This window comes from Pagrus pagrus (assembly GCF_965226575.1).
Source record: "Pagrus pagrus genome assembly, chromosome: 2".
NCBI lineage: Eukaryota > Metazoa > Chordata > Actinopteri > Spariformes > Sparidae > Pagrus > Pagrus pagrus.
The window spans coordinates 9,986,310-10,013,550 of record NC_140186.1 but is presented as its reverse complement, the minus strand read 5'-3'; the positions used below and the strand labels follow the sequence as shown (position 1 = coordinate 10,013,550).

The 27,241-nt window shown below is 40.7% G+C and overlaps 1 protein-coding gene across 3 annotated transcripts in view; it reads right to left on the bottom strand.

Moving 5' to 3' along the window:
* fbxw7 (F-box and WD repeat domain containing 7) overlaps positions 1-27,241 on the bottom strand; it is a 122,890-nt gene that overhangs the window by 26,593 nt on the left and 69,056 nt on the right. Inside the window, exon 1 of one of the 3 annotated variants that reach the window (XM_084341073.1) lies at positions 573-1,074. The exons of the other annotated variants lie outside the window; for them this stretch is intronic. Coding sequence (XP_084197199.1) covers positions 573-611 — 39 coding nt within the window. The 5' untranslated portion in view covers positions 612-1,074. Of the gene's footprint in view, positions 1-572; positions 1,075-27,241 lie in introns of those variants that run through there. 3 annotated transcript variants of the gene reach the window in all.

Below are 27,241 nucleotides of genomic sequence, written 5' to 3'. Positions count from 1 at the left end.
AGCCGATACCGGCCATCTATGTGGGGTAAATCCGTCATAAGCTAAAGCGTCTAATGGGTAATAATGAGGAAGGGAGTTGATGTACAGGTGCAGAGAGCATCGAGCCAACGCGGAGGCAAAAATGGGATCTTGTGCCAGCCAGAAACGGGGGGATTCAGTAGTGAATGAGGTGGACATATGCACATATTTTCACCCAGCGTTGCAGAATTAAGTGAGCCCGTGTGCCACAGCAGTAACCACATTTATAAATACAACAAACAGCCCTGGATCTGTGCCGTGGCGTTTATTTACGCGGCTGAAGTTACTATGAAGGAATAGGACGCCGAATCTCCCAATACTCCAACATTAACACATCACATAACATAACATATAGGCCCGGGCAATTAAAGCGACGTCTCTGGGGGTCTGCTTCACTGCTGTTCATCCTCCGCAGTGGCCGCACAATCTGCCGTGAGAGGCGCGTCAGAGATAATGAGGGCGACACAGCGAGTCCAGCATTAAATCATGAGAGATGGGAGGATGTGTTGGAGGTGACACGGGCGGTGAAACGCAAGCAGAAAAACCCTACTCACTTTGTAGAAAATCATCTTTAAAGTGCCGTAGAACCCCATCCTTGTAATCCGGTGTGTTTTCCTCTCTCCTCTTCAGTGACAATCGGTGGAGTCCAAACGTGTGTGCGCGCTGGGGAGATGGCTCTGACGGTGCGAGGGCAGCGTACTCTCAGGTAAATCCGACGCCGTCTCTGATGTGAACATGCTCGGGCACGTCACCGGACTGGCGTGCATGCGGTAGATTCCCCCGGTGAAGGCATTCAGGAAAAAAAAACCAAAACCAAAACCAAAACAGAAGGCAAATCTCCGTAGTGTCGCGCCGGCTTGATCTGGGGCTCGGTCGGTGGGTGAACAATGCGATGCGACGATCCCGGAGGCGTGTGTGTGTGTGCGTGCGTATGTGTGCGCCGCCGACCAGCCTCACCGAGCAGGGAGTGAACAGATGAGGGGAGGAAAGAGGGTGACACTCGGCAGAAAAGGGGGAGGAGTGGAGGGGAGAGCGCGTCAGAGCGCAGAGCAGTGCCCTCTTCCTCCTCACAGGCTGCACGGCGGCTCCTCCAAACAGGATCGGATTACAGCCTCCCCGGTGGAGACGACACGAATGGTGCAGTCCAACATTCAACACTGTGCGCAGCGCATCCTCCAAGAGCAGGAGGGACCGGGGACATATGTGAAGCAGAGGAGGCGGCGCGCACACGCACACAAACACACACACACACACAGCGGGCGGGGTACGCGCGGTGCCCTTTTGCATTAAAAAAGGTGGACCTCCACTTGTTGCAGAATCAAAACGGCTCCGTGCACCGCGCCCAAAGCGAGTGTCTCTGGGATGCGTCCACCTTCTGATGTGCTCTGCATCAAATAGATCACACTGAAGCAAGCGGAGCTACCTGCCAGTAAAGCCTCAACACAGACGTGAGAAGTAACAGCGCATTTATTCAAATATTTTTGCTTAAAGGGCAACTCCACCAATTTTACATATTAAAGCGTATTTACAGGTCTTGGGGGAGTGCTACTCCATATGTGAAATAAAAGTGGTATAAAGCCTTTTGTGGCTCCAGAGAAAGATGACTGTGATCTGATAAATTGCCTCCAGTGATGTCACTCATTGGCTGAGTTGCATTCTGGGGAATGTAGGCACCAGGCTTTGAAAAGCAGGTTTTTAAACCTCATCCACAGAACACATTTCCAATTTATCTTTCTATCCACGGGTGTTTTAATAACAAGTGTTTGTTCTGACCAACTGACAACCCCAAAGTGTTTAGTGTGCTATCATATGTGACACAGAAAAGCTGCAAATCTCCACCTAAGAGAAGCTGGAACAGGAGACTCTTAGGCATTTTTGATTCGTAAGTGACGGAAATAGTAATCGGTTATCAGATTAATCGCTAACTGTGTCAGTACTAAAAGACATGATGCATTGTTATAGAGAAAAACACCCAAAAGTATATAAAAATAATTTATTTTCCTGCACAGTGTCACTCTGCCCAACGTACTCCGATCATGAAAAATAACTAATTAGGGATCCTTCCTATTGTACGAGCATTTTTACCTCCACAAAATAAAAATGAAAAAAAAAAAAAATCCTAAAAATAATATTTATTTTTTTAAGTTATCAGTGATTATGGCGACCTAACTTTGGCTCATGAAGTGAATAATCTGAATTCTTCTTCCATCACTGCAGATATACGTTGAACTGCACTGGAGGGCTGCACTAAAGACAGTCAACATCCCAGCCAACCGATCACATGACAGAAAACAGTCTGCCTTTATAATCTATCAGGCAACAGTTTGAATGGATCTGCTGCACCTGCTTATTTGCACACACACGGAAAAGGCCAATATTTGCATTTCAGTGTAAGCAGGTACTGAGTGAGTGCACCTGCCCAGTCAACAATAGTATGCAGTGCTGATGGCTTCACCGCTGTTATTGTTACAGCTAGTAAAAGTCACAACCTCAAGATGGCAGCTTTAGTTTAAAAATACATCAACATTTACTGCCTTTTCAAGGCACTTTGAGTTGTGACATAAAAACATATTTATCTTGTTTAGCCATGCAAGATGAATACACCAGAAGCTTTTTGTTTGATTAATTTGGACAAATTGAGAACAGAGAATATTAAACAGTGTCTCTCGCCAACTGTGTTACGTGACTGTGCTGCAAGATAACAAACTGAAACACATTTCTACATTAAACTGACCCGTTGCTATTTATAAACAACGATGTTTGTGTGCAGTTTAAATTAATCCTGAAGCGATGGGCTTGCCTGCCCTAACACTCCTGCAACAAAAATGTTTTCGATATCCATCCAGTTCATACCAGTTCAGGCCATGTCATTATTTTCAATAGATCTTTTGCTTCTCTTGACCTCACAAGACATCGGCATTAGATCATCGGAACAGGAGACACAATGAAGGGTCGTGGGAAGGGCTCTATTCACAGGTGATGGAGCATTGAAAACTGGCAGCCTTCCAGACACTCCCGGCTTACACCTGTAATTACTGAGTGACCTGGCACAGGGGGGAATTTTAGGGCTTGTTACTGAGAAGAAAAACTTGGCAAGAGACTTCTGGTAAAATCTACCATCATGTGAGACTAAAATGTTGAGTTATTTTGGACTAGACAATAAATGAACAGATGTAACGTGACATGTGCACTCTCACGGTAATCTTGCACAGTAAGATGAAGGATTTTATTCTGGATGAATGTACTAAGGGATATAAATCATGATCATTCGAGAGGACACGACAGGTGTAAAGCGACTCGGCTAATCCTGGCATTTTAGTCACACTTTCTCACCGCAGCAAAGCATTCAAATCGGCGGAGGTCGGGCTGCATCAGACGGAGCAGCTTGAGCTTTGTCTGTGTGTGTTTAAGGTGGCCCTCGTGAGAAAGGCCCTCTCGTAGCTCTCTGCCGGCTCAACCTTTACACAGCACATCGGAATGCTTGGCATGCGAGAGGAGTTGCACTGTGGCCTTTGAATAGGCCGTGGCCTCCTTTGTCGCTCTCCTTCTGCCGGTTGGTAAAGCATTAACAGGCCTCCTTCGACCCCGCTCCTGACACTGACCTCCCGCTTATCAAAACCAAAGTCCTGGTCAGTAGTAAAGCCCCCCAAAAAACATTATTTTCTCAAATCAAACCCCATTTTAGTTTCTTGTTTTGTCAATAAACAAACAAACCTGTTCAGGTAATAGTGCTCTATCAGACATCGGCTCCTTTTGCTGCAATGTTTGAACAGTGGCGGATGTATAAAAATACACTCATTACATTGCAGTGCGGTGGATGGCTTGTGGGGAAATGCAAATGCTTTCTCATTTGACTGTGCACAAATAATAGACGACATCACTGCCAAGGTTTCAGCATACTGACTCAACAGATACTCCACGAGCCTGCAGATAAGTCGAGCATCCTTGGATTCATGAAGATACGGGAGGAGGGGATTAATGAATGAATGCGTGGAAAGGAACCATTTAGTTGCAATTATTGATCATTTCACCAACTACTACAACTTATTTTTTGGTCATTTCTTATGTTAGTGTTGGTGTTTAATCTATAAACTTTAAAAAACTAAGTAATGATAAAAAGGGGGGCACAATTTAAGATTGCACAATAGTAGAAAAGTCAATTTCCATTGTCTTTCCATCCAAACATACATTTTAGAAAGCAAACATTCAACATTTCAATTTGACAAATGAATTTGGAGCTGAAACAATTAGTGGATTATTCAATGGATAAATAATTAATCAGCAATTGCACAAAATGCCAAAAACTCAGAAGATTTGCTAATATTTTATTGTAATTTATTGATTGTAATTTCCATATCTTTGCAGAGTTTCCACCACTGTATTACAAGTCCAGTGGCCCCATGTGCCTAAAGCTAAGTTCCAGCCCCAATCTAACGGAAGTTTCTTTGAGATCGGCAGATCAGAGGCAATCAGCGCTCATTCCGATGTGTGACGATCGCCATGTGTAAGCTGTTAAAAGACGCAATCCAGGAGCTCGCTGACCTGTTGCCAACGCCCGCTGGATATCTAGCAGGCTAAAAAATCTGGTTGAGTGACTGCTTGATGACATCATTCCTATATCACATCTTGTAATGTGCGAACCCCTGTGTTTGTGTAGTGTGCAAGCCACATCGACTGCAAGACTAAACTAACTAACTGATTACAAGACAGAAAGTTGTGTAGTGTGACCAAGGCATTCGACCAAAACGCGATATACAAGTAGAAACTCTGACCCCGGCTCACTTAAGGTGGCCCAAACTTTAAGGTGGACCAGCCATTTTAAATCTGAGTGATAAGCAACGTGGAATTGTTTTGCTTCGTAGACCAAATGATTCATCTAATAACCATGAAAAGAATCAGCAGTCATTAAAATAGAAATGTATTATCTAAATTGTCGGATGAATTTTCTGTTCAGTCACTGATAAATCGTTGCAGCCTCCGAAGAATGAGTTATACATCTAACACCTGTCTAGTACAATTGGAGGAATGTGACCAGCCTTCTATTCGAAATCGACAGATGTTGGTGGGAAAAAGCTACACTTCAGGAGAAAAGAGGCTTTCTTGAGCAAATGTTTAATGTGAGGTGGTGAACTTGAAGGAGGCAAATACCTCCTGGGCAGTGATGCATCACTAAATGGAGCCGTGTCATTGTGCGGTTGTCCCCTCTGTGGAAAAAATGAGGACTAGGGGGTCTCCTCTCAATGGGTTTTTCTGAAATGGGGAAGTGTGAGCCCCATTCCAGGCTGGACAGATGCAATGCGTGTGGGGGAGGTTTGATGAATAAGGAAACCATGGATCATGGCATTCTGCTAAGGATAATAATAGCATCATCTGCATGGTGTTGAATTAACATATCCTACAGCCACCCACGCGACTGAAACGTTCAAGTTTGAAGGGGTCAGGTCAAAAAAAGAAATTAAAGCAAGAGCCACTGGTATCTCCCTTGTGACACCAATGGGCTGTTTGGAAAATAAATGAACAAAGGTCAGTATTTGCAATTATTGGCGATTATTTAGAAATCCGAGTTTAAAGCAGATGCAGCATTTCAAGATGTATATAAATAGAGAAGCCTGGGAAAAGACTTAATAGGCAATGGTGCACACAACCAAATTGAAAACATGTATAAAGGTTTAAGCCCTCGCTGTAAGATAAAACCAATGCAGGGCAGCCGGGGTATATTCCTTTTTTTGACTTGTAAAGAGTCTGATATAAACTAGCTAAAAAAAGACATTTGATTAAAATTGTGCAACCAGGGCCTGTCACAGATCCAAAAAAATCTATTTATTTTCTGTGATGTTTGCTTTAACAATAAGCAGGAGGCAGTGAAGCAGAAAACCACAGTAATGATTGTCAGTTCTTAGATGTAGAATTTGTGTGAAAGTGAAATAAGAGGCTCTGGGCTTCTGTTACAGTCCTCCCTACTGTACCTGAATGCATTTTTTCCCCTACGATGGCGACAGAATCATCCAATCATAGGAAACCCTTTAACGACCACCCTCAAACCTTTCTCGGCCCCTAACCTTGTTAGATTTTGATGTCAAGAGCGTTGGTTAGCTATGATTCTACCTCTTCTACTTTTGCAACAAAAACTCAACACATTAAAAACAAAAGAAAGAAATCTTTCTTGAGCATAAAATCTGGACTTCCCTGCAGTTCCCCCTTAAAAATGGAAGCTACAGAACAGCTTGGACTACAAACATGAATCTCTACTGGGGCTTCATCTGTAGCAGGACTACCATGCCTACAGCTCTGTTCTGTCTCTTGTCACACAACATTACAGGGAATAACAGTCATTCAGTCTCCTTATTTAGCAATGTGTGCTATTAAAATTGACCACAGAGCCCTCAGTGAGGCAATAAAAAAACCGAGAAGCTGATTTCCCCCATGGAAAATAAGTCGGTCTGGTGTGAGTGCTTTGGGAAGATGATATTGACTCTGTGGCCTCAATATGTACACTGAATTGAGGAAATCTGCACATAGAAAGCCAAATACTGCTTCATGCTCAACCCAACTCATAAAAATATAATAACTTGTTGAAAAATACGAGTTCGGTTTGGCTTCTGAATCCACAATTTAACCCTATAAAATCTACAATCTGTCACCTTTTCACTGTTGTATATGCAAGAAACTGTCTCTTGTTAAAAAAATGAAAAATAAAAAAACAGGGTAAGACACCCTTGTCTAATCTTTCAGCAATTACACACACAATAGCACCTGAGAATAATATCATATAACATCCTGGCAGAGAACAGTTCTTCCCAGCGGGACTACAAGGACAGCTGGACGACATTCAGTTGTCCCTGCCGTCCTGCTGGGAAGAACTGGGGATAAAGATGGACACTGCATCACTAGTTTTTCCCTCAAAGGTGTTAAATTTGATGCGGTAGAGTAATGAAGTTAAAGTAATCAATGACTGAGTGTGTGTCTTTGCATTTTAAAGACTTGGACTTTGCTCTCAATCGTTATGTTGTCCAATCACAAGCGTCATACCCAAATCCTAGGACCATCTGCAATGTGCCCAAAGCAAACAGCAGCTCAGCAGCACCAGCTTGCTGGAAAAAGCTTCAAACAGAAGTTTGTGACCCACTCCATGAGCCACAGCTGATCCTCATTACATTTGACCTACAATATATCTGCAAAGTTGGGCAGCAAGTTCAGATGGCTCGGATTCAGTGAGTGAACTGCATCATCTTCTTCATCTGAGGGGCCTGTCCAAAGTCAAGTTTATTTATACAGCTCCAAAAGTTTGTCTCAGAGGACTTTACAATCTGCACAATAATATAATGTCATCCTCAATCCTTAGATCAACGATACAGTATAGAGAAAGAAAAACGGGAAAAAATGGGAAAGGCTCACTCTTGCATCTTTAACAGGCATAGAATTGCACTTTTTTTACACCAAAATTAGTGTGTATATGTTTGTTTGTTTTTTTTTAAGGCTAAAGATAGGCCGTTGAGTCCTTTCCCAGTACCAATGAACGAGTTCGGCTTTTTGTTTGTTTTTTCTTTTGTGCCACGGCCGTCATCACATCGAAAAAACGATGTGTGATGAAAGAAGTAGCTAAGGAGTGAGCCATTTAACTTCTTTCCTATCTTTGTTGTGAGTTTCACATGCGCATCACCAATCACGCAGCTAGCAATGATCGGGTGCCGACACGAAGGCCACGGATGATGTAACAATGGTGGTTACTTTATAAATATCTTTTACTTCAGGCTCCATTTCAAACTAAGTGCTGACTGAATGATGTTCGAGTGCTGCTTGAACAGAGAAAGATGGAAAAGTACCAACAAGCCAGCCTCCTTATCTTTAATGTGTGTCACAGCATCTCAGCTAAAAAGGGCTGAAAAATTGAGAAAATTGGTGTGTCCACCCGGGTGTTGAATTTTCATCACAGCTGATCAGAGCTGGAGTCGATAAACACCCCTGACTACTGCAGAGCCATTTACACAAGAGTGAATGCTCATTGTACACATTCCTATTAAAGACAAAACCAGATTTTACTGGGTTTTTGTCCAGTGTGAGAGGGGAATAGGTGCTGTATGTACAGTGAAGATAGTAATAGTTTGACTAAATAAAATGTTAAATGTTTAATTATGACATAATGTAATAAAATAGTTACAATACGAAGTAAAAATTGAGTGTAATATGTTTCAAGCTCAGACCTCAGAGTAGATATTAAGTTGTGAAATGAGCAGATGTCAACATTCAGTCAGGACTGTAAAAAAGTTTTAATACAGTTTTTGGCCCTGTAGATAAAGTTGACTTGGATTTTCTATAAGTCAAATAACTTCTCCAACAAATTCTAATATAGTATATGATAAGTATCCTGGGAGGAGGTCAGATTCTGAAGTCAAATTGTACATGAAAGATTTCTCCATAGAGGTATTAACATTTACCTCCATTTCTAATCCTTCCCAACGATAGGCCTATCTCGGCTTGCATTTGGATGCAGCCTGAGCTGTCATATCTCATTCAGAAATGAAAGAGGGTTATGGAAATGTGTGTGATGAGCCAGGTGAAACTTGGCCAGGGCTGGCATAAACATTTACACAGAAACGAATAAACCTCTTTAATCATCCAGAATTACCACTCTGCATCCCAGATGAAGCAGAGCGAGCCAAATTGAGCCTGCTGGGTGTTGCTTGTCATCTGTAGATCCCTAAATATGCTTGAGAAGGTGGTGGGAAACCATGTGGGGACACTCTGACGGTGACTTGGTCGCCTGCCTTGACCTGAACTCACTACAGAAATTCATGCATCACACTGTCTTTGGTATTTTATCCCTCTCTTGTGATACTGATCTCATCTGGAACACCATCTACCCGTACTACCCTTTATCTCTTCCACAAAGCAGTAATTTGCGTGTTTGCTGTTCCAAATAAATGGTTTCAAAAGAAAACATGCCTGAGCAACCTCTGAACTGAGATTTTACCTTAATCTAAGTGGATCAGGGATCAGAAGATGCTATTAAACACAGTCTGTTTGAAGCAATGAAATAAGCAAAAATATTGATCATTTACCCTTCTTTTGGGCATTAACCTCTGTTGACAGCAGCGTGGCTCTAGGGATGGCAACGTTGCCTTGTTGGATCGTTTGCTTCGGTCCAAACTGAAATATCTCAACAACTATTAGATGGATCACAGTGAAATCTTTTGCAAACAGATATTCACTGTTCTCAGATAACTTTGATGATCACTACGAGATTGACAATCTGGTCTATATGATCTACATGAGGGCTGGGTGATATGGCCTTAACATAATGCTACATTTTAGGCTTTATCGTGTATATAGACAATATATAGTCGCATATCACGATAATATCATATTGATATATTGCCCAGCCCTAAACTATAAATAGTATATATATTCATTAACAAAAATAACGGATGTAACTTGCTAAGATTCCAAGCAATCCTAGTAAACATTCAAAAACACAGAATCTACTCTATCTTGGCTTATGCTATAAGGGAAGCGTGGCTCATCGTTTGAAAATAGTTTGAAGATACATGCCAGTGGCGCTACTATTAATACTAATATGCATTCTGATTGAGCACCCCATTGCCAAACTCTCCGGAGGCAGAGCGGCAAGAGAGTTTTGTTGGGAATGGTGCCACCCGTCTCAGCGATGTTTCTCAAAAGGTTTCCTTGAAAAATCAACAATTTCTACTGTGACCACAAATTTCATTATAGGACAGACTGTAGGGTCTTCCTCAACATAAACTTTTGAGGAACTAAAGGGCAAAGAGTGCAGGGCAGCACATTCACGGGTAAGATAAATGGGGGGAAACTTTTTAACAACTTGTACAATGACAAAGTTTAGGAAAGAGGAAGAAAATTATGTGAGGAGGCTGGGAAAGCAGTTTTGTCTTCAGGATGAAGTACCATAGCTGATGTCTCTGTCTTTTCTGATGATTAAACCGAGGTGGGTCCTAGTGACAGGTGAGGCTGACTAATGAGGTAATCTGGAAAGAACATCTTTGCTCAGCTTTAAAGTTGAAACACAGCTGTGTCCACCCTATTCTTGATAGCCAGGTTAAGTAGAGAATGGCATAAATGGATAGTGACCAAAATAAAAAAGAACAACTGACATTCGATAAGAGTGAAATGCGTGACTCCAATGTTGACATAGAAATCCAATTTCCAGAAAGTGAAGGGCACATTTGATCTTGTTTAGATGTGTGTACTGGCCATGCTTTGAAAGCCAAGGCTCTTGTCTAAAGTGTCTGGGATTATTGTTATCTCTGATGGACCACCAGCCGAGTGGGAGATAGCAACCTTTTTAGTGCATGACTTGACTCCTATCCACTGCCATGTCGGATGGCACAAAGTCAGACACATGTAATGGCTATATTTCAAAATAAGAGATAAAAGAGGCGGCGCATGAAAGTTCATACATCTTTGTATCTGGGCGTTTGTTGGGGTAGATGAATGATGCAACATAACAGCAATGCATCTCGCCTGAAGACTGGACCAGACATGACCAGATGAAACAACTCAAGCCAAAACACATCTAAATTCATCTCTTTTATGATCTGAAAATCACACACATAATTTTTCTGCTTTTGCTACCATGATTTCTTTTCTTAGTGGTGTACTGTGCAACTGGCAATGAAAAGTGCTTTGTATCCCTCCACATTAACAGATAAAGACACTAAAAATGGTGTCCACTGTGAACACAAAAGAAGCCAAGCTATTACTTAACAAAACAGCCCGAAGCAAGCTGAAAACTGCTTGTGGAGAGATAATGCAACAGAAGACGATCATGAGTAATGCAGTCATGATTTGGCTCATGAAGTACTGTAAACTTATATCATATTTAAGCTGTTATACAGGTAAGACTGAGGATAAAGTAGCCTTTTTGGCTGAGGCAATGCGAGTTAATGAGAAAAGTAATGTAGGTAGGAATTTTTTTTATACAGAGTGAACCGGTCACAACAAAGTCAATATATAATAATGAGCAAACTGAGACAGTCTTTAGTGTATGGTCAGATGGATGATGGTTATGCCGAAAAAGATGTGTCTTCCAAGATTTAAAAGGCTACATAGCATGACAAGGGTCAAGGGTCGTAAATGTTTCATTTCAGGAAGGGCAGAGGAGCAGTGAACCTTGGATGGACCTTGCGAGAATGTTTGTTTCACTCCCACACAAACACACCGACACACAAACACTTGACACTACTGCAGTATAGACAGAGAGGACCTCCTGAATGTATTCATGCAGAGGCAACTGAGTGTGCAGGTTGGAGTTTCTACAGTATTCTCTCGCAGTAAATACAAGCCTGCATATGTCACTTTTCAAATATGTAAAGAAAGAAAGCTCAAAAATAGATGAGGGAATAATCCTCCTAATTTGGTGAAAACTGTACATCTGTATAAATGTACTAACTAGGTCTGCAGTAGTAATTGGTAAGGCTGAGGTTGTAGGTGGTTGCCATATGTCCATTGAATCTCAAGGTAAGAAATGTGTCTGGCTGTGAGGGATGGCAGCATGGGGCCTCTGAGGAGTTAACATCCCATGCTGGGCAACACAGAGACAGACGGAGAACAGAGGAAGAACCCAGCTGCTGCCAAAAGAAAATCTTGAATGGCTGGACATGTATTTAATGTGAAAGGGGAAGCAAGACTCCTCTGCAAAAGCCAGACTTCAACCTCCAGTTACTGACAAATCTGCGACATGAACATGAACTGTCGTTTCAGGTTAGCAGAGTCGGCTAGCTCTGCAGGAAAGAGTCGACTGTAGAGCCAGACCTTTTGGAGGAATAAACACCCGGAGTCCCATCAGATTCTGCTCCGTTTACTGCCGGGAGGAGAGCTCAGAGACTACTCTTTAATATTTGACATTAAAAAGTGGATTTATCTTCACTCCCATTTATCAACCTGACTGCAGCAGCAATCCAAGGAGGTGACAGCCATTTGTGGGATGTTTATGTACTATAATGTTGACTACCATCTGGAGCTGTGGAGCTTACGGCTAATGTACAATTAAGTACTCGGGCTGTTTGGGGCAGATAAACACTGCATGAGTAACGGGAATAAACACAGCCAAACTCACTTCGCCAGTGGTGAATAAACCATTAAACAGCCACCATTGCTGATAAAAAACTATCTGACGTTACTCAGGCACAAATGTTCACAAATGAGATAATGTTTTTAAGTTTTATTCACATTTAGTTTAGTCTTGTTTGCCAACTTCACTATCGTGGAACTAGCGACCGGGGAGCACATGAAGCACAACATTACTTTGAGTAAATTTGGATTTGTCTGCGTTTGAACATTGTTGGAAACATTTGGAATAATCTGAGTACACAAGTAAACAAAACATCTAACAAAGCTCTAGTCGTTTAGACATTTTAATGCAGAATTCTTACATATTTCATCTTTAAAGCAAATGGTTAGCAGGGTTTTAGTGAGCATTTCTATGATGCTGTTGGTGGTTTAACCCTCTCAGACACGTATACACTGGAAGCAGTGGTTATGTGTCACTGATTCGATTCAGACTTTGCTGCAGTCTTTTCCTCCTCCCTGCCTCCAACTCATACAGCTTCTGACACATACTGGAGCACTCCTACACACCGAGCTACACAGAGGATACCACTCTCTTACTTCCCATCTTGCAGAGAATGAAGAAGGGAAGAATAGTATATTGGGTCATTTGGAAAAGCACCTTCAGGAGCTGGAGTTTCTGTGTGTTTGTTGATTTATTTGCTCATGTGTAGCGCTTTATGCCATGCATAATGGATACAAGAATTCCCCCAAGAGCTCTGCAACAGGAAAATACAATGTGTAGTCATACACCAGGCAGCGGAGTGCAAGTCTGGAGCATGGGATGAGATTGATATACGGTACCAGAGGGTTTGCAGGTAGAGCTGAATTTTCAACAACATGATGAAAGTTTTATAATATCAGATTGACATTCATTATTCACAGTCACAAGCATGTCCAACATTACTTTCAACACCACAATTCTGAAACTGGTACTGAAACTAAAGATAAAAATGGGTTTTCTTATAAGGGAATAAAGTATTTTCTGTCTTGAGGACAAGGCAATCGATTGTACAGTCAACCATCATGTCTATGCTTGACGACGATATCCTTTATTCTCATGCCAGTTTTTAAAACTTTAATGTCTAATCCCGCTGGCTGATTTTAAACTTTTAACTTCACCAGTGATGCCCTTCTGTGATCGTCTCTGAAGCTGTATGTACTTTTGTTTTTCGCAATGTTTGAATGTCTGCTGCACTCAGGTCTTTTGCAAAGAGGTCTTGAATTCAATGAGATTACCTGATTGAAATAAAGGTTACATATACATTTCATAGTGGTTTTATTTTCTATCACAATGTTCATGTACAGACTCCATTGCTACTAAAGCTCTTTTGTGCCCCTATTCTGACTGAACTAAATGGACTATTAATACATGGCTACTACGTTCCTGTGGTAACTTGTTCAAATTGGACAACAGATTGCCTGAAATAACAAAGAACAATCATTATGTCACTATTTTCAGTTTAAGGTCAGAGGTGTTGTATTAACTTGAAACTATCTGTCCATTTAGCATAGAGGTCAGGCTGTAACACGCTGTAGCATGCAAATTTTCACCTTTGTGGCAGGAAGTGTATTGTTAGTTCAAGCTGTCTATTGTCCCGCTTCATTCTGCAAAACCTGTCATTCATCTTGATGAGCTGTCTACCTTGAAACGACATCTAGCCTGCGGGTGAGCTAAGCAGCATCCGTAAAGCGACCGCAGGCATCGAAGCAGCAGATGGCATGAAAAAAGTAAACAAGCCTTTTTATATTTATACTTATACAGGAACTCCGGGGGCCAACCAGGGGGCAAAACACTCAAAGTTTTAAAGTTTAAATTAACATGACGCATCCTGAAAATGACAGAGCAACAGTTGTGTTATATCACTTGAAATATGTTATGTTATAGTGATGCGTGCAAACAAAAGCCAACAATCAGAGTACTTTCCTCTCTTTAAAAACTCTTAAAAATTTAAGAGCTGTTATAACTCAGCATACCACATAGCCTTCAAAAGTTTGTATTGGGTGGAAGACCTTAACTTGCTGACATGCTGTCACATCTTTACTTGTACTTTCCTCGAACCTTCCCAACAAAAAACAAACGCAGCCAACTGGCCAGTCAATGAAATGAGTATAAGAGCGGAAAATGGAAGTGAGGTTGGAACAACTTCCCCAAAATAGACTCCCCTCAGCACACACTGCCATGCTCTCACACCGCAACAGCATGGAAGGCTTTAATGTTTTCAACTGAGAAACCACACTGTCTTCTTTGGGGGATGTCGGCCTGCATTTCAAAAATAGCGGGACACAACTTGGGGGTCAATGACGCTCAGAGAGAGGAAGCAGAGTAAACCAAAGGAGGCTATCCAAACCTCAAACTTACACAGTACTTGAACTCTACATCTGAGCAGACAGTTGAGTGGCTCTTGAGAAAACTTGAGCTGAAACTTATATTTTATTAACTTTATATTTGATAAAGTGCTGTGTTGTTGGGTTGCAAGGACCGTTCATGAACCCTCAAGCTAGACTCTGACAGAGGATGTTTTGAGTCAAAGGGTATCATCTTTTTCAGTCACTTTCCATTTCCTCTGCCATGTTTCATGACCTTTGAGTCAAATATGAACTTGAATTCAAGATTTTAAATGTCAGGCAAGTCAAAATGATGTAGCTGCTTAAAATTGGGTTTACTGACAAGTCATGATGTTTTGCTTCTTAGTTCATTCCAGCGTTTTTTTTGGTTGCTTTACTTTGTCTTTCAAACTGTGTAGGTGGGTATATTTGAGGCTAATGATATTCTATATTTTTCTTACCGTCAACATAAAATCCCATGAGAAGACCAAAACTAACAATGAGTATCTGTCAGTGCTTTCCGACATTCCTACCCGTCTGTGGTGCCAAGCCCATTCATTCCTTCTGCAGCTGTTTATCTATGGTAATGAACTTAAGTATGTTTAATTTTCAAAAGTAGTAAAAACTGATAGAAAGTAGTGAAAAAGATCAATTTAGAGTGACATGTGTATAGTATAGTGTGGTATAAAGCTTAGTGGTGGTGTCGTCGAATTCATGTGACCATGATATAGTACGTTATAAGGCTAATGTTGGCTTATTAATTCTAGCGATTGCATTTACACTTAAAAAAATAATAAAAGCGATGTTCAATTGTGACGATTACTGTATCTTGAAAAACAAAATGTTAAAGTATCATAAACTTGTCCACAGAATTACTTTTTTGCAGTAATCTCAAATTGAGAAATCCCATTGGCTTTTTGTTAAAGGATCCAGGTCGAGGCGGTCTTCCAGGTACGTTATCCCTGCCGCTCTATATGCTTCTTAGGATACGTGCTCGTGTTTGCCTTTTCATTGTGTTTGTCGATAAATGAAAATATAAATTATCAGACTTATTCTTCAACAAAAATAAATATTGTATAAAGCTGCTGATGCAGAATGTTTCACCCACTGCTCCTGTCTGTAACCTGCACTCTGACTCTTGCCTCCCCTTAGCACACTGTCTACTGATCAATATTCCTGACAAGCCAAAAAAGCTATCATTAGCAAAACCTTCGCCAACTGAGTTCATGTATAGGAGGTGGGACTCACCACACCAATTCAGCCGTGACCCTATTGCTGACCTTTAAATTTCACAATAGGCAGCCCACAATAGCTGCCATGTGCCTCGTGGTTTAATCTCCACAGCCCATCTGCTGTGGCTGCTGCCTGTGAGTTGAATCTGGGAGAGGAGAGGGAGTGCCCAGCTTCCCTCTGAAGCTCATGGGTGTCTGTCTCACTACATCCTGTGGGACAGCTGTATGTTAATGTGCACAAGAGGCCGGGGGACAGCAGCAGTCACTGGGATTGCCAGGCAGACACAGAACAAGGACCCCCTTCTCAGTGGGCAGCCAAAGGCATGAACTTGGCAGATTAAACATTCAGGAAACAAATAAGGCTCCATCACAGACAGGCATCCGAAATCAACAACAACAGCCGAACACACAACCCTGCAGAGAGAGTCCACAAATTAAAAAGAAAAAAACCCTAAAACTGTTTAAGCTATGAGACTGGAGAACTCCGCCTGCCACCTTGTGGTTTTCCTCCTTTTGGTAACTAAATACATGCTGTAATCAGGATAGACAACATGAAGCACAGAAAATCTCTTAACTTCTTCTATCCTCAAGAGCCAATGTGTAGTAAAAGAAACTGCAGAATTAAGAATGTCAGTTTTTTATGGCTTAAATCTAGAGGAATTAGTATTTACTGTAGCACTACTACAAGTGTTGGTTGTTTTTTCCCTGAAGAAATAACAGAGTGGTGGTCAGTGACAGCTGATGTAAGATTCTCAGGTAGGGCCGGCACAGGAAAATGTTGATGCTTAGAGAAAATCAAATCAATAATTCAAGGCCAGGCAGATCTAATCTTGACGCGACGATGACGAAGGACATGCAGGGGCGTGGGCAGCAGTGGAGGACCCTGCTACTAGCCCCCCCCTCCATCTGTAAGCCGTTGCCTGGCAACAGGATTCGCTCTCACTGGCCTCCAGGCTGCAGTGTGCTGCCTCTGGCCTCATCCAGGGATAAGGCTGTTGTTTGCTATTAGAGTCAACCAATTCTGGCAATGGATGCAGGGGTTGCCATTCACTAACGAATTCTGCAGAGGCTGCTAATGAAGGCTCCAATTTTACGAGAATAAGGCCAATTTTATCTCAAAATGTGACAAAGTCATACAGCAAGGTTGGGTACGTACCAGGAAATTCTTGCCATGAGAATTATTACAATTTGTTGCTCACCTTGCTCAGCTAACTATGCCATGAACATCAGGCTGTAGCTCCCCACAGGCCGGAGACAATCATCTTTTAAGAAAACAGCCCAGCCTCTAGAGTTTCTCTTTTTCCCTCCTGTATTGGCCATGCCATCTGTCTCTGATGCACTCAGTGGCAATGTCGCTTAATTGTTATGCAGGGGAGATGTGCTTACACCAAATGGATTGTTACCAAGCATTCAGACAGTCTCTGAAATAGCCACATCATCTGTGTTTCGCCTGTAATTGTTCTCACAGTCATACAAAGTGCATCAGGGCAAGGATAATGAATGTATCACAAAATTGTAAAAAAAAAAGTTTTTCATGATATTCACTGGATGATAAATCCAGATGTGAGAGAGGAAGACGGTGTAGTCCGAGAACAAGAGGAGAGACAGCCTCGTCGTTGTTGCTGAGAGGGAAAGTTGCCTCAACTTTCATGACTTGGAGCAGTTACATCAATAATTACTCAACATGCAGGCTGTACTCTCACATTTAAATACACTACAACACATGCTGCATTAATGAAAGACTGTTGTTTTTCATTAGGAAGAGTGCTGAGCTAATCAAAAATGCAAATGTGAATTCACCCGACAATAAAAAAAAAAAAAAGCAAAACAACAAAGTTATTTTTGTGGCAGAAAATGCTCTGAGCACATATTTGCCTTTACTGGTTACTAATTCAGCTGGGCATGAAACGATGTGATCTCTTTTTCTTCATCAGTCAAAGTCAAACATTTTCACCAGAAGTTAAAAAAAAAAAAAAAGAAAGTCTAAAGCATCTTTGAAGATGAGTTGGAAGTCTCTGATAGACATACTGTACATGGGAACCTCAATTTCAGTTATATAACAAGACTCCTCAGACATCAGCACTCTCAATTAAAACATTCATGCATCAAACTGCTCTCTGAAGTTCAACTGTCTCTTAAATCACTTTTTCATATATTATTAATAGATACCAGGTAGTTAGAGATGCATTCACGTTGTATTCCTGGGTGAAACCAGTGGGTCTCTGCGTTCCAGAAACCACAGCAGACAACCACCAACTGCTTCCCGGTTAACAGTCTGCACTGTGACCTGAGTATCAGTGTAGGTATGGTAATGAATGGAGAGAGACAAGTAATTGTTTGACTCCCTTTGAATTGTGCCATGAATTTTACATATGATGTTCATGAACTTAAAAGGTCATTATCAACTTGAGAAAGCTGCAGTTTGTATAAAAGTATAAGACTTTGAAAATACGTTATTATAAAGACCACACACCCAATAGTTGCATAACTGAAGAAGTCTTGTTTAACGCTCGTCAAAACCCATAACCGAAACCTTGTAGAACTGGACACGCATATTAGCTAGCTCACAAAACTGGCTTCACATAACTTCAGGCAATATTATGAGCAAACTATATATTTTTCTGACATAAGGTCAACTCGGGATTGTGGGTTTTAATCCTCATCACTTAAACTGAAATGGCTTAAGGAAACTACCTCTTTAGAGACAGTATGGGCAATAGCAATAACCTGTTCCAATGTTAATATGGGCACATACCATAAAAAATACAAACCTTTAAAATGAGAACCTATCCTTTAAATTACAACAAAACTGAACATATGTTCAACTGTTTCAAACAACTTTCTTCCTGCTTTCACTGAGTCTTATTTTCTGAGTGCATATTAAGGAGCAGTATTTACTATATGCATAAAATGAATATAAATTGACATATTTTTTGTTAAAAACTATGTTGATGGACAGTTGCCACAGGGTAATGTTGCCCACGTGTGAATCTACATCTCGCCAAGTACTTTGACACACACGCCCACATTAGTATTGCGGTGATACGTCGTTCTGGTCAAATTCAGGGTATGCAGCTTCAAACTGAACATACAGTAACAAGATTATTCATATCCCTGTTTACATGAATATGAGATTATACAGGTTTCCGGAGCTCGTGTGCTATCCGTGTAGGCACGTCTCGAAGACTCCTAAACATGCCCACAAGTCTCTGCGATCTCTGCCAAGACTGAGTTCTCTTCACAGTTCAGGATGAACCCACTGAAATTTACAGCTGTCTGGACTCTAACACCGTCTGCTGGATTTAGCGTCTCCATCTGATCACCGCTGATATACGCTCAATTAATCCTTCACAGATGAGACTTTCATTTTAATTTTAAAAGCGTAGATCATCGTGCTTTTGTCATGTTCGTTTATGAAAAATAGATTTGGAGTAAGATGCACTCAAAAATATCACTTCCTTTTTATTGAATGAATGAAGGAACGAAGCTAACCATATTTAACCCACTCAGTAACAGCTTTGGTATCAAAACACACACTGTGAAAACTGAATCTCTTGTGTTCTTACCTTTTATAAGTGGTTTTACAACATAGCTTCCTGTTTTACAGTTTGTGAAAGGTGCATAAATAATCCAAAATGCTATAAAGTCCTGGCAGCACTGCGGGTAGTAAAATCTTTTTCAAGTATTATAACATAGATTTGTATACTGGCAAAAGGTGTGAGAGCACTCACATTAACTCAAGAGATTGGACAATAAATTCTTCTGTAGCCGAGGAGAACTGGGGTGCAATGAGATTACATTGAAGAATGACAGTTCCCAAAGACAAAGTGACATTTCATATCTCTCTTTGGGCAAAGAAAAAGAGGTTAATTCTTAGCTTGCAGATTCTACTCTTCCCAATAGTTGAGAGAACAAGAAAGTGGACGGGGTAACCGGCACGAACTTGGCAGGTGCATCTACAGCTGGCTAGGGGGATGAAGGCAGCAGCACAACCTGGCCACAAGGCTCTCTGTTGGCCCTGTGGGGTCCCGCTCTCCCACGCTCATCACAAATTAAAGAGGCCAGTCAGACCAGATCAGCACTTTCTCTTATCCACTGTAGCATGCTGATGTTGTAAGGAGGTGTAAGGGAGGCCCTGAGAAGATCAGGGGAGATGAAGCATGAAGTGCACATGTGGCTGCCGCGAGCCTAAAGCAACTCCAGCACATACAGGGTAACTTCAACTCCACTGACTTTGTGAAATCTAATATGCATGAGAACTTCACAAAAAGGACTTCAGGAAGTACATTTGGTGGTTGACGAGGCCAAAAATGACATTTGGGAGTTTTTGGGAACTCGGGAAAGCACTAAAACTTGACTGTAATGTATAAGAATAATCTTGTCTTCACCATCTCATCCATCAACGCTACCCCTTCAAATAATAGAGAGTATATTAGTTGTCAATTAGGTTAAAAATCATGTTAAAATGTTTTTTTTTAAAAGTCAGTTTGTCATTAAGGTCTGATAATAGTCTGAATGGATTGAACTGGTCCGTCCTATATGAGTATAAATTATCATATTTTACATTTTTATATGTGCACTGTATTTATATCCAAGGACTACAGATGGAAATTAGCATTGTGCTATATTTGGTGCAGTACATTTATTGTACATGGTCACTCTTTTAAATAAACTATTAAATGAAATGGATGAAAATCCTGTAAAGTCATGATAGTCCTATAAAAATGCCACAGATTCATTGCTGCTTATATAACGACCATAAAATGGCAGATTCCATTTCTTCATTCAGGGTTGTACAGTATGTTATGTACTGTCAGGTGTGCTATGTCAGTAGTTATGACAGGGGGCTGTTGCAACACCACTATAAATACCAGTTTTGTAAACCTCAGAGTGAAGTTTCTGGAACGAGGACTATAAGACAGATGTTGAGATACTCAGTTGCAGATGGTGTGGGGGAACACTTTTGTCGACTTGTGAAGCTCAAATATTTGGTAGTTTTAATGAGTAAACACTGCTAAATAGGAGGTGGAAATGAAAAGGGAAACTTGGCAGATTTTCAAAATTATGTCACCGCATTAGTCATTAAGTCATTCCACATACACAATATCCAGAACTTTACACATATTGGTGATACAAATGATGGGGCAATATCCATCACAGATTTTAAAAGGTACCCTGTGAAATTTGTGACCACCACTTATGCTATGCAGCGATGATTTTATGAGTGTGTTCTCATCATCAAAGGCAGGGAAGAGGAATAATGAAGAGGAGGAATGCCAGCTAGTAAACAGTGATGCACATAAAGGTGGTTACATTTTGTTAAATTGGTATTGCAAAAGGAAGGAAATGCTTTGAGGAAGTCAAGTCATCAAGGATATCACCTACTTAACAAATCATTTCCTATAACAATTAGAGCCTGATAATATTGGCCTATCACAGATCTACTGAGATCGCCATTTTGTGCTGCACATTTTTTTTTCACTTGTGCAGCACTAGTAGTAGTATTGCTTAATCCCCAAGACCTGTAAACAGATTTTCAGTGGAGTCATTGGAATTGACAGATCCACTGAGGGTAACTGGTTTTCTTTTCTGAAATCTTTTCTTTTCCAAAATAAATAAATAAATAAATACTTGAGGAAATAGACCCTTAAAACTACCAATATGCCTGAAATGTCTAAGGGCTACACTGAATGTATTTTAACAGGAGTGATGGTTCATTACATTTGTTACAGTATATTCCATTAGAGAGAAAGGAGTCAGCAAATAAGTATGGACAACATTTCAGGAGGAAAAAAAATCAAGTGGGAAATGCCTGCCTCGGAAAGTTAACTTTAGTGTAATTCAGGGGTAACTTTAATTTGGCTAAACTCAAAGTCTTGTGTTTTTCCACTGGACTAGTGGGAAACAAGTGGGAGGGGTAACAAGCAGAGTAATGAGGCTGTACTAATTACATCAGAGCTCTGTTTAAATGAAAGGCTGTGGATGTTGCTGCCCAGTCAGGAGACGTAGCTGGAAAATCTAATGTAGCCATGGAATCCCTTTCATTGTCATCCATCACAGTAATAAAACAGGCCACTGACACGCTGCAGCTGAGATAAAGACAAAGCACAGAACATCCAGCTGGTCCAAATATCTAATCAGCCATTCACGTGGCAGCAATGCTTTTGGGCTTGAGGGCATGGTCAAGACATTTTCCTGAAGTTTAAACCAAGCATCAAAATGAAGAAGAAAGGTGATATAAGGGACTTTGAATTTGGAATGGTTGTTGGTGCCAGATGGGCTGGTTTGATTACTTCAGAAACAGCTCATCTACTGGGATTTTCATGCACAACCATCCAAAAAAGAGAAACTATCCAGTGAGCTTAAGTTCTCTTTTCACCACATCAGACCTTGAAGCAGGTGGGCTACAGCAGCAGAGGACCACACCAGGTGCCACTCCTGTCATCTAAGAACAGATAACTGAAACAACAATTGGCACAGGATCACCAAAATTGGACAACAGAAGATTTGTAAAACGTTGCCTGGCTTGATGAATCTCAATTCCTGATAACTCACTGAAAAAAGCTAACAAATAACATTTAAAACAATATTCAACATAACAACCTATCAATAAAGACAGTCATTAGGTGAACGCATAGCAATTACGGAAAACAAGAAGTTTAACTATCTAGCATTTCTGACGCCAGCTCACAGTGTTAACACCGTTTCATGAAGTAGTTGACTGATTGCGCACGTCCCTATCTAAACAATGAGTTCACTGGACTCAAATGGCTTCCACAGTCACCTTATCGCAATGCAATAGAGCACCGTTGGGATGTGGTGAAACAGGAGATTCCCATTGTGGATGTGCAGCTGACAAATTTGCAGCATCTGCCTGGTGCTATCAATATGAACCGGAATCTCTGAGGAGTGTTCCCAGCACCTTGATGGATCAATGCTGTGACGTATTAAGGCGGTTCTGAAGGCAAAAGGGGGTCCAACTCGTTACTACCAAGGTGTACCTGTACCAGTGATCCCATGTATGCATCTTGTGTGTGTGTGTGCATGTTTGTGAGGAGCCCATCATTGACTTTCCATTTTGTGTTAGTAAATGAATCCCTACAACGATCCCCCCTATCCTCATCTGAGGAAAGGATATTGATTGCTTTGTTACACTGCCTTAAGGAGGCCATGAATTGCTAATCAAAATCCAAATTCTGCAGGGAACTGCATCAGGGTAAATATTCAATTCTTGGCCACGCAAAACAAACAAGCCTAACTGTTGGGGGACTGGGAGGAAATGCAGCAGTCACAAGTTGGGATCTTGTATAATTTGTTTTTCGTTAATTTGAAAATCCAGGGATGGCAATGTTATGTTTTGTTTTCACAAGAAAGCATTATCTATAGATTAAGAGAAATGAAAAAAACTTTCTAAGGTAATCAAACATCAACACTAATCCTGGGCTTTAATCACTTTTGTCATAGATGAAGCTTAACTCAAACTCAACTCGCTTCATGTTCAAACTAGAACTACAACTGGATATCTGGATACATGATCAATTTGTTTGGATGAAATGGATAATTGTTGATAAAAAAAAATCTGTGAAACGAGGCAATCAAAATTCCCTCAAGCCCAATCAAATGTCATTTAATTAAATATGCTTTGATAAACAGCAAAGGAAAGCAGCAAATCATCAAAACAGAGAACCTGAAAGTGGGGAGTATTTGCTGTTTGCAGTACTAGCATACTTAAATACAATGAACCTGGGCTGACAATTCAAAGATACATCTCACAGTTTGTGAGATGCAGAACACTGTAAGAAAAATTAACTGGTGACATATTTTGTCTGGTCTGGCACTTGATGCCACCCTCCTGTCTAATGTCTGCGCACTCTGAGGTGGTGATAACACTCTAGAAAACACTGGAGTGTTTGAAGTACTGCTTTAACACACATCTCGTTCCAATTGGTACTCCTCCATTATTATCCCCCCGGCAGCAAAATAATTTCCTTTCACAGCGAGATAAAGTGTGCATACTTTGACACATGCACTCAGGCATTTGGCTGAATACAAGAATCAATATGAGATGCTGAAATGAGATTCTTACTCCTCGCTACATGGACAATGCTTTTATTCAACGTGAGGTCAAAGTTGTCTGAGTAGTTAGAATACATATGGGGATAAATACTGTCAAGGAGGAAAAGGAGCTACTTTTTTCTCCAATGGACACTAATGCACAAAGAGACGGATGGGCGATCAACAGGGACATTTCTGGTTTTTGCTTTCTGCGTAGTCTGATGAGACCTCAACATGAATGCAGATGTGCTGCCTGACAACTTTTTTTTTATATATATATATATACACCTTTCATGCTTGTTGACACCTCAGTCGACAAAATGTCAGTGCTTCCACAAAGCTGCAGGAAAAATCCAATATCTAATCCATGGCGATATATAGTCTCATATCACGATAACGATATCATATTGATATTTTGCCAAGCCCTAAACATTAGACATACTTGAATATGAAGCAGCTAAAGGCACCATATGTCTGGGGTCAGGTGGTTGCTGGTTATGGTTTTTGTCAAAAGAACAAGGAAGTACAATTCAAGGTGTACCATTTCCTGAAGTTTCGGAAGATCACTGAATTCACCGAGAGGATACAACTGAAGCTTATAACTCTTGGTTTTAACCTAAAATTATGAGCAGACAGAATACGTACTTTGCTTCTGAGTTTTGTACTATGACTTTTCATTTTAGAAAATAAAAAAGAAACATGATTAATACCTTAATTTTCTTTATGAATAAGCACAAATGTGTTGTGAATAAGATGCTGAAACCTGGACAGCTAAATTATCCCTATCAAAAGACAAATTAGCAACACTTTACCTGTCAGGACAGTGGAGCGCTAACTAATCATGTTTGTTTATAAGCAGAAAATAAGCACATTTGTATACAGACAAGCCTTAACATTGACAAAACAATTGGCTTTGCCAAAAGATTCATTTTGATCTGAGAAAATAAGCAACAACATAGTAAATGTTCTTTGAAGTTGATATGAAGTATAAAACAAGATGGTCTTTTAACCTGACTACAACTGTGTAGGAGATTGGACTTGCAATAGAGTGGACCTGTGACCTAAAGACAGCCTCTTCTTCAGCAAAGACAGCCTACAGTGATTCAGAGGCACTGGAGGAACAGATGCAGCTTTTGACCCAACACTACCAAAGAAAAGTCAGGGTGCAGTGATGCTTCACCCAGCTCCTCAATTATCCCTGCGCCATCTCATGCCGAGCCCAGTTGTGATACTGGCAGCCACTCCGGTCACTTGGAGCCCCATCAAACTCTAGCACAGCCAAGGCTGATGAAGCTGAGTAATTCCACTTCTGGACCCCAACAAAGACACTGAAGGCCAAACAATAAGGCAACACCATACAATACCAGGGAGAACTGGGACTGGGTTTAACAGAATCAATTTTGCAATTAAAAATCACCCTTCAAGTGAACGATCTGATATCGATTCATAAAATCCCAGGATGATCTTTAAACAAATGCCTTTATCCGTGTATGTGGGTCCGACATTGAAATCTACCAAGGATTAAAAACAGGTAGATTTTCTGTTTGGCGAGTAAATCTCAGAGGGCTGCCACACTGAGGGATAAATATTTGTACCAAAACAGTCTTGTAATTAAAAACTATGCTGAGAATCACTACTGCTTTTCGATGTCATTTACGGACACGCAGCTTTTATCTTCACTGCTGTGTCTGTTGCGGAGGGACTTCCTGGTGCATTCGAGTGCAACTTGTAAAACTCAGAAATCTATACTCAAATATTCATGAAGGTTGTTTAAAACAGCAAAGTTTCTGTTGTTTTCTTATTTTCCTTTGCAGAAATACATAGTCCCACAACTGTCATTGCCGTCTTGTTCTGTCACTCCAGCAATTTTAATAATTTGATGTTAGAATTGTAACAAAGTTAATTGTACTATTCACAGCAAGTGTCACTTTCATTTCTGAGCAAAATTGGCACAGTATCTTAAATATCCCTAACCGAAACAATATTGAATCAGAAATCGACTCAAAACCCTGAATCGGAAACAAATCACTTTGGCAATACCAGGTTCTACACATCATTGTAAACCAATAAAAGTAAAGCCCACCAGTCAACAGTACCTGTGTGCTTGCATGGACCAGTTTACCTGATATTTTAAGGTAACACTTGTGTAGTGTATATAGTGTATAGTGTAACGTGTATTTTACACTAGTTAAAAGAACCGTAATAGACAACTCAACAATATAAATGCATAGTCAGCTGGCATTATATTTCTTAGATTGCCCCTTTAAATATAAGTTGTTTCTCAAACCAAAACTTTAACTAAAGCTATTGACATTTTAGCACAGACCTCCTTTGAAATTGTTTCCCAAGGATTTTCTGCATAATTACCGTTGCATTAAACCTGCGGAGATGTGCATCAGTCTAAGAGCTTCTTCAGACTCTTAATGTAGTATTGAGTGCTGCACTCATAGTCGTCATAACAACCTGAACATTTAATGAAGCTCTTAGCCGGGAGTGTCTGCATGTGGAAAATGAGTGAAGAGTGGAGAGTTGGTGCTTGAAAGGCAGCAGATGTGTTTCTGAGGGACACGTGAACTGCTTATAAATACAAATGTCTGCAAAAAGGTAGAAATGGGGAAGGAGAACAGCGAGAGTCTAACCGTCTTCAGGCACAAACGACATGAATGAGCACGGCCATGATTTGACAAAACACGGCCACTCCTGATACTAAAACAACTGCAGCCAACAACAAGAAGGATTCCTATCAGACCACAACATGTCCACATCAAACCTCTGGGTCTGAAAACCGCTGTTGAAGTCAGAGAAATTAAATACACAGGGTACGACCACAGACATAGCCATAATGCACAAACAGTCTTTGCTGTATATTGACATGGTCAAGGTCCTGGGTGACACTGAGCTTTCTCCTGCTTCATTTAACTTTGAGTTCATGCTGCCCCCTAGAGGTACCAAAACAGCACTTTGAGTTGTTGCAGTAAAAATTCCAAGCACAAGTGACCAGTGCAGTGGGATCACGTTCAGCAGTTTTTCTGCTGAACATGAAATGACAGAACTAAAGACATGCAATAGATCAAACCTATACATTCAAAATATAAGGTTTTTCTTACCTGTGTGTTTACACCATTCCATTACAGGGGAGCAGGACATAGAGGAAAAAGAAAACAAATATTTGTTAGTGAAATGCACTTTATTAAAGCTAAAATGCACTAGGAAATAAGTGCAATATGAGCAGGTTCAATGTGCAGTGAAATGCTATGATTAATTTCTACTAAAGCAGCAGGATTTTATGAGCCCTGTGGTGGATGGGCGCCCTGTCCTGGGTTTACCCGTCTCCTGATGAGAGCTGGGAAGCGCTGAATAGACCTAGTAGTTTAGGAAATGGATGGGTGGATAGATAAAGTCTAACAAAAAAAAACTGCTCAAGAACCTTGTAATTAACAGTTCTTGGTACAGAAGAAATAATCCTCATGTAAGCTCTCAATATATGGACTTTTCTTAGTAACAAGGATATTGCTTGTGGAGCTTTC